General features: G+C 41.1%; 1 protein-coding gene across 1 annotated transcript in view; it reads right to left on the reverse strand.

Moving 5' to 3' along the window:
* Positions 1 to 4,976: 4,976 nt before the first annotated feature.
* LOC138242797 (zinc finger protein 271-like) overlaps positions 4,977 to 14,018 on the reverse strand; it is a 683,123-nt gene continuing 674,081 nt past the window's right edge. Inside the window, exon 5 of the mRNA XM_069198349.1 lies at positions 4,977 to 8,179. Coding sequence (XP_069054450.1) covers positions 7,397 to 8,179 — 783 coding nt within the window. The 3' untranslated portion in view covers positions 4,977 to 7,396. The remainder of the gene's footprint in view (positions 8,180 to 14,018) is intronic.

Consider the following 14,018-nt stretch of genomic DNA (forward strand, 5'->3'; position numbering starts at 1 on the left):
TCTTTGTTTTAATAGTTCTGTTAAACCTCTCGACCACGCTAGCCTTCACATCGCTGGCCGTAACGAAATGTTCAATATTCTCACGTTTGAGAAAATTTTGGAAGGTCCTGTTAAGAAATTTTTTACCATCGTCCGTTTGTAGCTTTTTAGGAGCACGCCCCTCTTGCAGTATATTTCGGAATGCGCCTGTCACGGCCCCTCCAGTCTTGGTTTTCAGCGGCACGGCCCAAGCGTATTTAGACAGCATGTCTATACACATTAAGATGTAACAGAAACCGTCGTTGAACTAGCGGTGTTCTCTCATGTCCACCAAGTCGGCCTGCCACTGCCAGTCCATTTCGGACACCAGCGTCCTGTTTCTCTTAAAACGTACGCGCGCCGGCTTGTGCAGCGTATAAGCAGCCTGGCCGGACAACCACTCGACCACCCAGCCGCTCACACCCCGGGATCTCGCGGCCCGCACCAGACTCCCCGCGCCTCCGTAACTACCCGATTTCCTAGGGTTATAATAGAGCGCACTCATCCCCGCGGCAGACATGGTCCCCTTCCAAACCAATACACACTTTCACACACCTAAAGCGAGGGATGCGCCGACTTGGGGCTTTGGGACCCTGAGGCGCCGGACCGACCGGCCAGGGGGAGGCGGGAGTTTCGACCCACACCATTGGCTCCTAAGGGGGTGGGACATGCACACATAACAACACGACATTGGCTGGCATGGGGGCGGGACAGCCAACCACCTCGGACGACCATTGGCTGGAAAAGGGGGCATGGTACCTGTCAAAAGTTTGACGAAAGGTGTCGCTTTATACTACTACCGTTGTTCCCCAAGAAGGAAAGCTGTTTTACACTGACGTCACTCCTTTTTATTTAATCCAGATTTTAAAGACAACTCCGCCCTCAAAGGAAATCAAAGGAAAATGTTGTATTAGTACGAGCTTCACAGGCTCTGAATCAGACCATTTCAATTAGTCTGATCAGTGCAGGACAAGTTAATGTAGAATTATTGCTTTGTCTGTCTCTTGTTTGTATATAAATGAATGTCTCTTAAAACTTAATGTTAGTTTTTAATTTAGTTTTAGTTTTACGCCATGCGTTGACATATGCACAAACACACGAAATGTCTCATTCCTGATTCAGCTCATGCTCCATAGGAGAGAAAAGATTCCTCCTGTTTTTCGTATAACCATATCAGAACAGAAGCCCGTGTCACCCAGGTCTGATTCAAGATCGAGTTGCATCTTCAACATTTTGTTTTTGTTTCTGATCATAATTTTCTTTAGTTATGATCAATATTGAACATTTTCTAAATAAAACAAAACTAATCAAACATGCAGGCAGATTTTTTAAAAGTATTAGGAGTTGACAGAGCGCTCCTTCGGAATAGTTGTCAGAAAATGTGAGAAAAGGAAAGTTACGTAAACTCTCACACACAGCATTAAAGACTGGAATCTGATCATAAAAAAACTAGCTGTCTCCCCATCGGTAATCAAGCCCCGGTTTCCCGCGTGACAGGCAGGGACACAAACAACTTTACTAACTAGGAGCGCTTGCTACCTCTGTCAGAGGATCTCAATCTGCTTTCCGTGTACAAGAAGATGTCCAACTCATGTAGCTAAAGACATAGACGACAGTGCTCCACTGAAATCTTGATCTCACAACCCTCGGCATGACTCCGCTGTTCTGCTTTAGACAAAGGGGGGAAAAGACTTCTTTCATCACACGTTCTGCACTGTTTACGGTGTTTGCAGTGCTCTTTCTTAATTGAAAACCAGGAATCGGCACCATATGAGGTGAGACTAGATAATATTGGAACAAGTAGCCTCGCCATTCCATGCGTGACGTGAGCAAAGTGTAATTCCTGTCTTTATAGTGTGCTTGTTAGAGACCTAGCTGGCACCCAGAGCGCTTTAAATCCGGGAGACAGCAGCCCAAGACAAGAGAGCTTCCTTCGTCTAAGTTTTTTGCGTGAAGGGGGAAAACCATGCGTGTGCTGCAAACCATCTTAGTATCGAAGTGCCGTCCCACATAACCGATCCGAACAATCTGCTTTACAGAGGAGCACTGCCGGAGCTTATCGTTGGCGAACTGAACACCAGGCCGACCTCTTCTGTGACTCTTAAACTCTAAATCTTAAGGTTGTGATTTCAAGCTCCACACTGGCGGGAAATTCCATAGGTTATGATCAAATTTTCTTGCATGCTAATCAAATGAAATATTAAGAAACTTTTCCCAAAACAAGTTTCACAGTGACTTTGTAGGTGACATTTTCCTGATGAGAATAAGGTTTCGTATGCGATCAATAACAGCACCAGAATAAAATACCGGAAAGAAATGACCTGTCACTAAGAGAATTCATTAAATGACGCCGAGACATAATCAGAAAATCGACATCAAGAAAATGTTAATCACTTTACATATTCTTTAGCATTTTTATATATACACATTCTTATAGACGTTCAAGGTGTTCTAGTCGCTGTACTCTTCGTAGATAATCTAAACGAAATTACAGTACAGTACAGGACACGCAGTGAGGAGCTCACACAACAAATACTCTTGAACACAAAAAAAGTAAAGGCACATGGCACATCACGTATGAGTTTAGTGACAACTACCTCAGAGATTGTAAGCTGGGTAGTTTCAGATCACTTTTTTATTAAAAGTTCAAGCAAACCTGAATAACTTTGCAAGAGACATTTCAGAATCCTAGTCAAATCCAGTATGATTGCTGTATTGATTGTACTGATTGCGGATGCTGTAAAAATAAAATGACATCAAGGGTGCTGTACGCAGAGGTCTAAAGCCTGCTCCACAGAAGAACCTTATCCAGAGGTGTTAAAGAAGTCGAGATCTCGCCATGAGAGGGGAAGTGTTGCGCCCCTGAAGAGGGAAATGATTAAATAATCAGTCACTCAACTTGTTTCCTCATCAGTGGCTTTTAGTGTGATTCTATATAGGATAAACAATTTACAGTAATACAATATAACAAAGAATATAAGCTGAAAGTTACAAAAATGGTTCTTAATATTTTTCTAACTATACATTAAGAAAATATTCTGCATTATGTCTTATTCAGTCTTCTCCTTAGTATATTCTACATTTCAGTAAAACACAATCTAAATCGACGATATCACGAGACCACATTAGTATTTCTTTAAAAACATAATGTTCACTAGCAATATAAAAATGTGGAGCACTTTGGTTATTATAAACACCAATAAATATAGAAAACCAGGAACAGTTTCTGTTCCTAAGGCTAAATAATCTAAGGCTATTACCGAACATGAACTAAATTGCTAATTTCAAATTTCATTTCATTTAACATTCAAATTTAATTTAATTTAAAATTAAATTCAAATTTCATTTAACATACCAAATACATGGCCTTTATGCTAACTATGAGGATTGGCGCTACCAACTTTGTTCTAATAACTCAATATAATTTAACAAATACACTCAAATCTGAACGGAAAATACTTTTGACATAATAACAAATCATTGACAACTTTTCTCCAAATCACAATCGTGTTTTATACACTTTTTACCTGAAGAGGGAAATGAGTTATAGTTACTCAACTCTTTCTTTCCTCATCAGTAGCTTTGATTAGTTTGAATGAGGAATGGGAGCTCCCTCTCACTGTTTCACAGACATAAGTAGTAAATTATTGATTAAAACTGTAGACTCTACGGGTAGATAACAGATAAAAAGACTGAACAAAATAACATCCCAGTGAAAACTATACGAAATGACAGCGTCCATTTTACTTTTACATGTATCTATTTTAACGGCTGTGTAACTTTTAATAAACACAGTATCACGTATTCCATTCAGTTTTTTTCAACAAGCAATGTTTGTTACTTCCAATCAGATTGCAATCCAATTTTTTTTTTACTTATCGTACTTTTGAGCACACGTTCTGTGCTATTGTGTGCTGTATTATTCTTTCTTGCCTCACCAGGGTTATGAGGTGGAAGGCAGAAGGTTATTCTTTACATTTATACTCCAGTTCTTTCTTCTATCACCCATCCAGGCTTATACTTCTGTCCTCTCCACACCTCACATTCTTCTCCGTCATCGCCACCTCTCGCAGCCCATCACTACCTGTTTTTTTACCCTTTTTGCTTGTCGCACAACCCTTCTTTTAACTTTTTTTAAAAGTTGTTTGTCTTCTTTTCTTGACTTAGCATTGCTAATATTAATTCCCTCCCCATATTCTCATAACTTAACAACAATACTATCGCCATTCATTTAGCAGCAGCTGCAACTCACAACTGGCAACCCACTGAAGCTCAGCAGGTGTGAGCCTGGTCAGTACCTGGATGGGAGACCTCCTGGGAAGGTTGCTGCTGGATGAGGTGTTAGTGGGGCCTGCAGGGGGCGCTCACCCTGTGGTCCATGTGGGTCCTAGTGCCCCATTATAGTGACGGGGACACTACACTTTAAACAGGCGCCGTCCTTCAGATGAGATGTAAAACCGAGGTCCCGAATCTCTGTGGTCATTAAAAATCCCAGGGTGTTTCTTGAAAAAGAGTAGGGGTGTAACCCTGGTGTCCTGGCCAAATTTCCCATTAGCCCTTACTAATCATGGCCTCCTAATAATCCCCATCTCTGCACTGGCTTCATTACTCTGCTCTCCTTCCCACTGAGAGCTGATGTGTGGTGAGCGTTCTGGCGCACTATGGCTGCTGTTGCATCATCCAGGTGGGGCTGCACATTGGTGGCAGTGGAGGGGAGTCCTCATTACCTGTAAAGCGCTTTGAGTGGAGTGTCCAGAAAAGCACTATAAAAGTGTAAGCAATTATTATTTTTATTATGTTTTATTTCAATCTAAATACATAACTTTTGTTTCCATGTTCCCTTTACCTTTAGCCCTTATAATACTCCTCCTTAAGTGGTCTAGAACTGACCCTGTTTTATCTGGACTAGATACCATCTCCAGATCTATCAGTGCTGCCAGCGGAGCTGCCATCACACTTACAAGTACCCTTGAGGTCAGTGAATATGAGTCTGGTGTTAGCATACAGGGCCAACTCCTCACTTAACACTCAGCTCAGCAGTCACTGGTGATTAAACTGCTAGCACAACTGGTCTATACTCATATTATTAATAATATTATTAACCTTAGCTTCCTTAGCAGGACACAGTCTTGTGTGGATTCAGTTTTATTGAGCTCAATAAGTCCGACAACGCGCGCTGGGTCTGCCCCACAGAACAGACAAACTGCAAGGGTTTCCCAGCTCTTATATATACAGTCAGAAGAAAGTTTGTTTCACAATCTGAGTGCTTGTCCTGTTCTTTGATATATAATTACTTCTTGTCCTACTCTGTCTTGCTCTAGGTTCTGCCCTTTGATATGCAGCAGACATTGGTCTGGTTTGTCCTGTCTGTGGGTGTTGTTCCTGTCTGTTATTATGTAACGTTAAGTCACTGGGGCTGCTAAAGCAAATCAGCTTTATGGCATCTTAGTTTAACTTTTGTTTGAGGCTAAATTAACAGACCCCATCAACACCTTTCACAATGTGCTTAAGTTGAAAGGGTCAGTAACTTGGAATTCCTTGGCGTCCATATCACCGAGAACCTCACATGGTCTCTCAACACCACCTGTCTGATCAAGAAAGCGCAACAGCGCCTGTACTTCCTAAGACGGTTGAAGAAGGCTAAGATATCTCCCCAGATCCTCACTAACTTTTACAGATGCACTACAGAAAGCACACTGACAGGCTGCATCACAGTGTGGTATGGCAACTGCAGTGCTTCTGACTGCAAAGCCCTACAGCGGGTGGTGAAAACTGCCCAGTCTATCACTGGGGTTGCCCTCCCATCTATACAGGACATTAATGACAGACGGTGCTTGAGGAAAGCTCTAAGCATCATCAAAGACCTGACACACCCCAGCTACAGACTTTATGATCTGCTACCATCTGGAAAACGGTACCGGAGCATTCGGGCCTGGACTACCAGACTCAGAGACAGTTCTTACCCCTGCATTATCAAACTATTAAACTCCCAGCTTCTCTCACTCTCACCTCACCTCTCACCTATGATCTGAAACTCACAGCGCCTTCTTTCTTTCTTACCAAAAACCCAAACACACATTGAAAATCTACCTCTACCATACATGTCAATGTATGGTAGAGGTAGATCCCCATAATTTCATTCCCTTTATTTCATTCTGTTTATGCATGTTTTTGCACATAACCTGTTATCTTTTTGCTGTTTTGAACATTGCCTGTTGTTGATGGTTTTTTTGACAGTCAGTGATATTTATTGTGCAATTTATCAAGCAATTGAACACCAGTGAATTTGAAATGAACACAGGTGTACCTTGTTAATGTATTAAGTGTGATCTCTCAAGATAATTGACCCAAATTAGGTTGTTAAAACAAAGGGAGTGAATACTTATCAATTAAGTAATTTTCCATTCTAAATACTTAACATTACAGAGAATTGCTTCTACAGGAGTGGAAAAAATCCCATTCAAATATGATTTAATTTGACTTTGCAACACAGCAGAATGAGAAATAAACAATGGGATGTGAATATTTTCTGAAGGCACTGTATATATTGCTTGTCCTGTCTTGTTTAAAAAAAAATAGCTGCAGTGAAAAAAAACATTAAAATATAGAATTATTACTAATGGTGCCAAAATAGATTTTCTTATTAAAAGAGATTCATACAATATCTTATTCTTTATTTTGTACCCTTTATTGCATAAATATTTCTTGTATTTGATATATATATCCTCCCTGGGGATAAATACACTTTAGATTGTGCAACACAGACTTTGAGCTCTTTCTGTAGAATTTAATCAGATGTGTGACTTTTTTTTCCCTTAAGAGTGACAGTTAAGGATCTTAATCTGTTTTACACACATTCTTTGCTTAACATGGTAAGTTAAAAGCTGTTAAACAATAACAAGCCTATCCAATGAGACAGTCTTAATTGTAAATTAAACATGACTATAATTAACATTCCAAGGGTATAAGGAATTCAATTCAATTTAGAAATTAATTCAATGTAGACCTAATTCATTTTAAAATTGAATTAAACTAAAAACATTTTACTATACACAAATTAAACTCTGTGACAAGAGCTATTTCTATTTTAGTCAACTGTAAATAAGAGTATAGTCAAAATTTAATGGACCAGACGAACTCAAAAGTGGGTGACTATGACTAATAGATATTTTAGGAACAAGTAAAGGTTTGCTGAAAAGAGAAGAAAATAAATGTTTCGACAGTGGAGCCTTTTTCGGATGTCACATGCTGATGCATCTACCTACTTGCACTAAAAGACATTTTAGTTGACTTGACTGGTGACTGACCTGGTGACTAGATTGGTGTTTTTAAGTCACCTGACTGGAAAAAAACTCTTCCCACACTAACTGCAGCTGAATTATCTCTCTCCTGTGTGAATACGCTGGTGGGTTATTAAGACATCTGACCGACTAAAACTCTTCCCACACTGACTGCAGCTGAACGGTCTCTCTCCTGTATGAATGCGCTGGTGGGTTTTTAAGACATCTGACCGACTAAAACTCTTCCCACACTGACTGCAGCTGAACGGTCTCTCTCCTGTATGAATGCGCTGGTGGGTTTTTAAGTCACCTGACCGACTAAAACTCTTCCCACACTGTCTGCAGCTGAATGGTCTCTCTCCTGTGTGAATGCGCTGGTGGCTTGTTAAGTCGCCTGACTGACTAAAACTCTTCCCACACTGACTGCAGCTGAACGGTCTCTCCCCTGTGTGAATGCGCTGGTGTGATTGTAAGTGGTTTCTTTTACTAAAACTCTTCCCACACTGACTGCAGCTGAACGGCCTCTCCCCTGTGTGAATGCGCTGGTGGGTTATTAAGGTACTTGACCGAATAAAACTCTTCCCACACTGACTGCAGCTGAATGGTCTCTCTCCTGTGTGAATGCGCTGGTGTGTTTTTAAGTCATCTGACCGACTAAAACTCTTCCCACACTGACTGCAGCTGAACGGCCTCTCTCCTGTGTGAATGCGCTTGTGGGTTTTTAAGTCACCTGACCGACTAAAACTCTTCCCACACTGACTGCAGCTGAAAGGCCTCTCTCCTGTGTGAATGCGCTGGTGGGTTATTAAGTTACTTGATTGTCTAAAACTCTTCCCACACTGACTGCAGCTGAATGGTCTCTCTCCTGTGTGAAGGTGCCGGTAGGGTTTTGAAATGCTAGACTGACAGAAACGCTCCTCCTCCCTGTGCCATAATAGCAGTTTGTCCACTCCATCGGAGCAAGGCCTTGAGTGATTCTTCCTCATCCTCTGATCATGCTGGGGTCTCTTATTCTGAAAATGCTCCATGGAATGGTCTTGCTCTGTGTGATGAAAGTGAGATTTGTTTTCTTCATTATGTCCCTCAGTGTTCTGCTCAGCAGTGTGAATCATCTGGGGCTCCTTCTCCAGCTCTCTGAGACTAAAACCGCCCAGTTCATTCAGTTGTTCCTCTCTTTGCCCAAGAACAGACACACTCTCCAGTTCATTAAAACTTTCAACAATTTTCTGAGTAACCAGATTATTAAACCTGTGTGTAAAGTCATCAGATGCTAAGGGATTGCATGATTGTTTGAGACTGTGCAATGACAGTCTCTCCACTTGAACAGAACAAGGCCTAATTATCAAGCCCTGTAGGAGCTGCTGTTGCTCCTCCCTGTACTGACTCTCCTCTCTGTGCTGTATCTCAACAATGTTTTCTTCACTAGGTACATCAGTCTGCTGCTCTGCACAGTCAATCAACTGGGGCTCCATGTCCTGCTCTGTAAGATTAAAGACATCCAGTTCTTCACTGTGCTCTTGTACAGAGACACAGCCCAGTTCATTACAACCTTGTGTAATATTGTTCGAGTCCAGATTATTCATCTTCTTTGTAAAATCATCACATACTAAGCGCCCAGGTGTCTCACTCTCAGACTCCATCTTCATCATGGGCACAGAGTCCAGAACCTCAACAATCTGTCTGCTCTCTGTGTGCTGCTCACTGAGAGTCTTTTTCCCTTCTGGAGCAGTGAGCTCTGTCTCCTGCATCAGACTGGAGCCCCACTCCTCCTCACTGTGCTTCTGTTCAAGAGGAGCCCTTTCCCCAGCCTCAGAGAGAGCACTGGCCTCTGAACCTGTAAACAGAACAAGACAAAATCTTTATAATAATAATAAAAAACTTTATTTTATATAGCACCTTTAAAGGTGGCTTCTCAAAGCATTTTACAGAATGCCAACAACAAAAAATACACAAAATAAGCATGATGAGAACACACAGTTAGAGGAGACAGTAGATGGTGGTACTAAATACAGTAGGAGCAGAGGGGTAAAGAATAGTTCAATGAAGGGTCTTCTAAAGAAGAAGGTTTTGAGTCTGGATTTGAAGGAGTTTAGAGAAGGTGACTCTCTGATATCCTTGGGGAGAGAGTTCCAGAGCTTTGGGGCATAATAGGAGAAGGCCATCTCACCCATTGATTGTAGACGGACTTGGGGACAGATAGGAGAACACAATTAGAAGAGCGAAGGTTGTGAGGTGGGGAGTAGGATGATAACCCAGACAGGTACTGAGGTACCAAGCCATGGAGAGGCTTATAGGTGAGCAGGAGGATTGTTAAGTTGACATGCAACTTGACAGGAAGCCAGTGCAAGGACTCCAGGATAGGAGTAATGTGACTAGACCTAGTCAGGATTCTGGCTACTGAATTTTGGACATACTGAAGTTTGTTCAATGTGGATTTAGAGTCCCCAGAGAGTAGAGCGTTACAGTAGTCTATTCAAGATTAGACAACTCTTTTCAGCCACAGTTAGTGATAACACAGGGCGTAGTGGAGAAATATTTTTGAAGTGAATGAAAGATGTTTTGACAACATGCTGCACATATGGGTCAAACATCAAATATCATCCCCAAGTTTTTCAATATAGACTGAGGCTCAAGTATAAGAAAATCTACAGATAGAGTTACAGCATTGGTTTTACAAAGTTGATGGGTGGTGCCAATAAGCATGACTTCAGTCTTGTCACAGTTAAGATGAAGGACATTTTGAGTCATCCAAGATTTTATATGGGAGATGCAACTAAATAGAATAGAGACAGACACATCAGCGTCAGGTTTGGTATGGATGTATATTTGAGTATCATCAGCATAGTAGTGATAGCTGAGGCCATGTGATCTAAAAAGCTTTAAACCACACACACGCATACAAGTACACTCACAATCAATTTGGGTTGTTTAAACATAGCGGAATATGTGGGTATAAGGAGGTGTTCTGATTTAGCTTTGTCAGAAACCTAACTACCATGTAAAAAGTAAGTCTACTGTAATAATATCACAATCACATTATATTTACATTAACAGTGCACTGAGAGAGAGGGATCAATACAGACTGAGTGGACACCACAGAACATTAACACTGCAATCAGAGAAAGAGGTTAATACAGACACACTGACTAACTGGACACTACAGAGCATTAACACTATACTGAGAGAGAGGGGTTAATCCAGACACTGACTGGACACTTCAGCACATTAACAATGCACTGAGAGAGAGAGGTGGGTTAACAGACAAATTGACTGCACCCTACAGTACATTAACACTACACTGAGACAGAGGGGTAAATACAGACACTGATTGGACATAACAGTACATTAACACTGCACTGAGAGAGAGGGCACATGAACACTGCACTAAGAGAGAGGGGTGAACACAGACAGACTGACTGGACACTACCGTGCATTAACACTATACTGAAAGAGAGGGGTTAATACAGACACTGACTGTACACTACAGCACATAAACAATGCATTGAGAGAGAGAGGTGGGTTAACAGACAAACTGCTTGCACACTACAGTACATTAACACTACACTAAGACAGAGGGGTAAATACAGACAGTGATTGGGCATAACATTACATTAAAACTGCACTGAGAGAGAGGTCTTAATAGAGACATGCTGACTGAACACTACAGTACATTAACACAGTACTGAGAGAGGGGTTCATACAGACACACTGACTGGACACTCCGGTATATTAACACTGCACTGAGAGAGAGAGGGGTTGATTCACACACACTTACTGCACAGTACAGTACATAAACAATGCACTTAGAGAGAGAGGTTAATACAGACACACTGGATTAATATTCCAGAGGAGTTAATACAGACACAGACCGTGGAGGACGGTAATACTTAAACCAATTGAAATATTTTTTTTACACAATCATTAGTATACATATTAAATCTAGACCAATACAACGTAAATACAATATTTATAAATGTTGTTTCATAATGATGTTGGGTTACAAATTGATTCAGTGGAACAATTGTTGAATGTGAACGAGGTGTTTTCAGCACCTTAACCGGACAAAACAGTTCAGTTTCTAGTAAAGAATCCCGTTGCTACATCACAAGTCTTTCCCACTTCACTCTGCATCTCTGCACTATATTCTCACCAGTGAGGAAAGTTTTTTGATGACAGTTTGATAGTTTGTTAGATAACGAGAATGTTTACTCTTGCGAGATGTTTTCTTTAAAATAAAGTTTGTTATTTAAAAAATCTCACCGGTGAGGAAGTTATAGACACTGGTTTTAAACACACATACTGACTTCATACAAGTCACCACACTGACCTGAGAGCTGCAGTTCCGTATCCATTTCTTCTTTTATTTCTGCAGAGACTTCACAGGGAAGCGTGTGTCCAACACGATCTGTCTGTTCCTGATCTCCTCCTGCTCCCGACTCCTTCTCCCTCAGCTGCAATCTCCACTTCAGGCTCTCGTTTTCCTTCTTCAGTTGCGCCATTTCACTCCCGACACTGTCCTCCACACACTGTGTGATTTTAAACACGGCCCGTCTCACCAGGATCCGGGAGACGCTGCGGAGTTTGTCTTGAAACTCGTCCTCCGAATCACACATCCTGTTTCCAAAAACTTCTGACACTTCATACACGATCGATTTGAGCAAAACGTGCATGAAAGAGTCAAGCTGGGTTTGCAGATTTAACAAGCACTCCGCCATCCTTCTTCAGAGTCGGTCAGAAACAAAGGCTGACTTCCGAAGTTTAAACAGAACAACTTATTTTTTATTCTTCACAGATCCTGTTGTCAGGGCTGTGCTCTGTTCAAGCATAAACGCAGTCGACAAGACGTTACGTATTCAGAACCTGAAGTTATTTTAAAGAAACACAACAACTTTCTTTAAAGAAAATTATTCAGTCACCCACACGTGGGTGAAATACATGCAGGGTCGCGCAGTATAATGACGTCATTCGTTAGCGCGGCCACAGTTTCAAAACAATAGAGAAGCGGAGCTGAGAAAGAGGAGTTTCTTCAGCCTGATATAAACTTCTCTGCAACACCTAGCGCGACCTAGTCAAGAGGAGTGAATCACCTGCGACCTTCGCCGTTCGTAACGGAACAGATTTATTTTTTGCCCTTTCACAACCCTCCTCCCCAACGAAAACGTCTCAAGTGGATTTTTTCAAGTGGGTTTTGATCTCCCTATGCAGGTTTTTGGTTAAAGAAAAAAAATGCTGTCGTTCAATGCGTTTGACATATCCCAACAGTGACAGAGTTCTTTTGCGACACTGTTTCTACTTTTATCTTCTTTCTGTACGCTTTGATAAAAAAACGAGAAATCGTGCAAGGGGAAAAATGTATTTTTTCATAGAGAAAACGTGCACTAGGAACTGTGGTGTTGAGAAGAAATGATTTAACACGATACGTGACCTTATTTAACGGAGCAAATGCTCACCCAGCAAGGTCTGGAGAACTTGGAGAGTCTGGTGGATGTGATACTTTCACGGTATTGTGGAAGAAAACAGTCTTTCTTTGAATTCTCAATCAATCGGAATTTCAGTGCGAAATATAAACCCTTTGTCTGATTTAAAGAGATTATATTTTAAAACTCATAAAAATTCAGAAAACACGTTTCACACTTTGAAATTTAAGACGGGGCGGTGTATTACTAGTAGCGGCGCTGAGCACACTATGGGGGAATTCAGGTTATGTGATATACTAGAGTTTTAATAAATAACGCATCTGATTTCGGATCTTAAGATTGTAGGTTCGACTTCTAGCTGGTTCGTGTAAATTTTAATAAGGCTCTTCAGTAATAGATTATGTAATGAACCGCACCAAATCATTACAAAAGGCACCAGCTAATGTCCAATAGCGTTTTTTTTTTCAAATTACATTTTCAGGTTTAAGACACTGTTTAATAAAACACAAGTGTCCTTAAAATCTTCAACTTTCAGGTTTGTTTTACTCTATAATAGAGGATCCAGATTGTGAAGACAACTCCGCCCTATCAAAAGAAAATGTTACACAAAAGTTGGAAAGCACACTCTCAATCCATCTGTATATTTGATTTCCGCCATCCATTCAAGGGTGCTTGGTGCTTCGCAAACAAATCATTTCAGGGAAGAAACTTAGTTTAATGAACTACTGTTGTATTTTCACTGATTGAATTTGATCTTTGTTCTCTCTTTGCATTCTCAGATATAATATTTCAGAATTGCAGTTCAAATTTGTTGGAAAACTTCACAGGCATCATTAGGTTAGCACTGTACAATTGTATTTTAATATCTTGGTATATTTACCTTCATTTTAATATAGAAGTAACCATAAATGTTGTTATTTTGTACTTTTGTCACACTTTTTAAAACATTTTAGCTGAGTCTCCTCATGTGCGTGTATATCTTCTGGTGTTGTGTGGTTGTTAACGAATAAAGCTAATGGTTGTTTGTTAATCGCGTCTCCACTCGTCCTTTGTTTTGAAAAGAACCTGTAAATGCTACATTGGTGTCAGAAGCGGGCAGAATGGACAACTCGTGGCAGACACTACCCAATTCTATTAAGCGCCGGCTGACGCTGAAAGAAACAAAACCCATCGGCAGCGCACATAGGGAGCCTGAGCAACTCCTGGGTGCGACAGGTGGCCACAGCCCTTACCATGGTTATTCAATAGTGGTCCCACCAGTAGAATTGGGGCGACTGGCTGCTACTCCTGGTCAGCGGGCACC

The sequence above is a fragment of the Lepisosteus oculatus genome, chromosome 14 (assembly GCF_040954835.1).
Source record: "Lepisosteus oculatus isolate fLepOcu1 chromosome 14, fLepOcu1.hap2, whole genome shotgun sequence".
NCBI classification, from domain to species: Eukaryota; Metazoa; Chordata; class Actinopteri; order Semionotiformes; family Lepisosteidae; genus Lepisosteus; species Lepisosteus oculatus.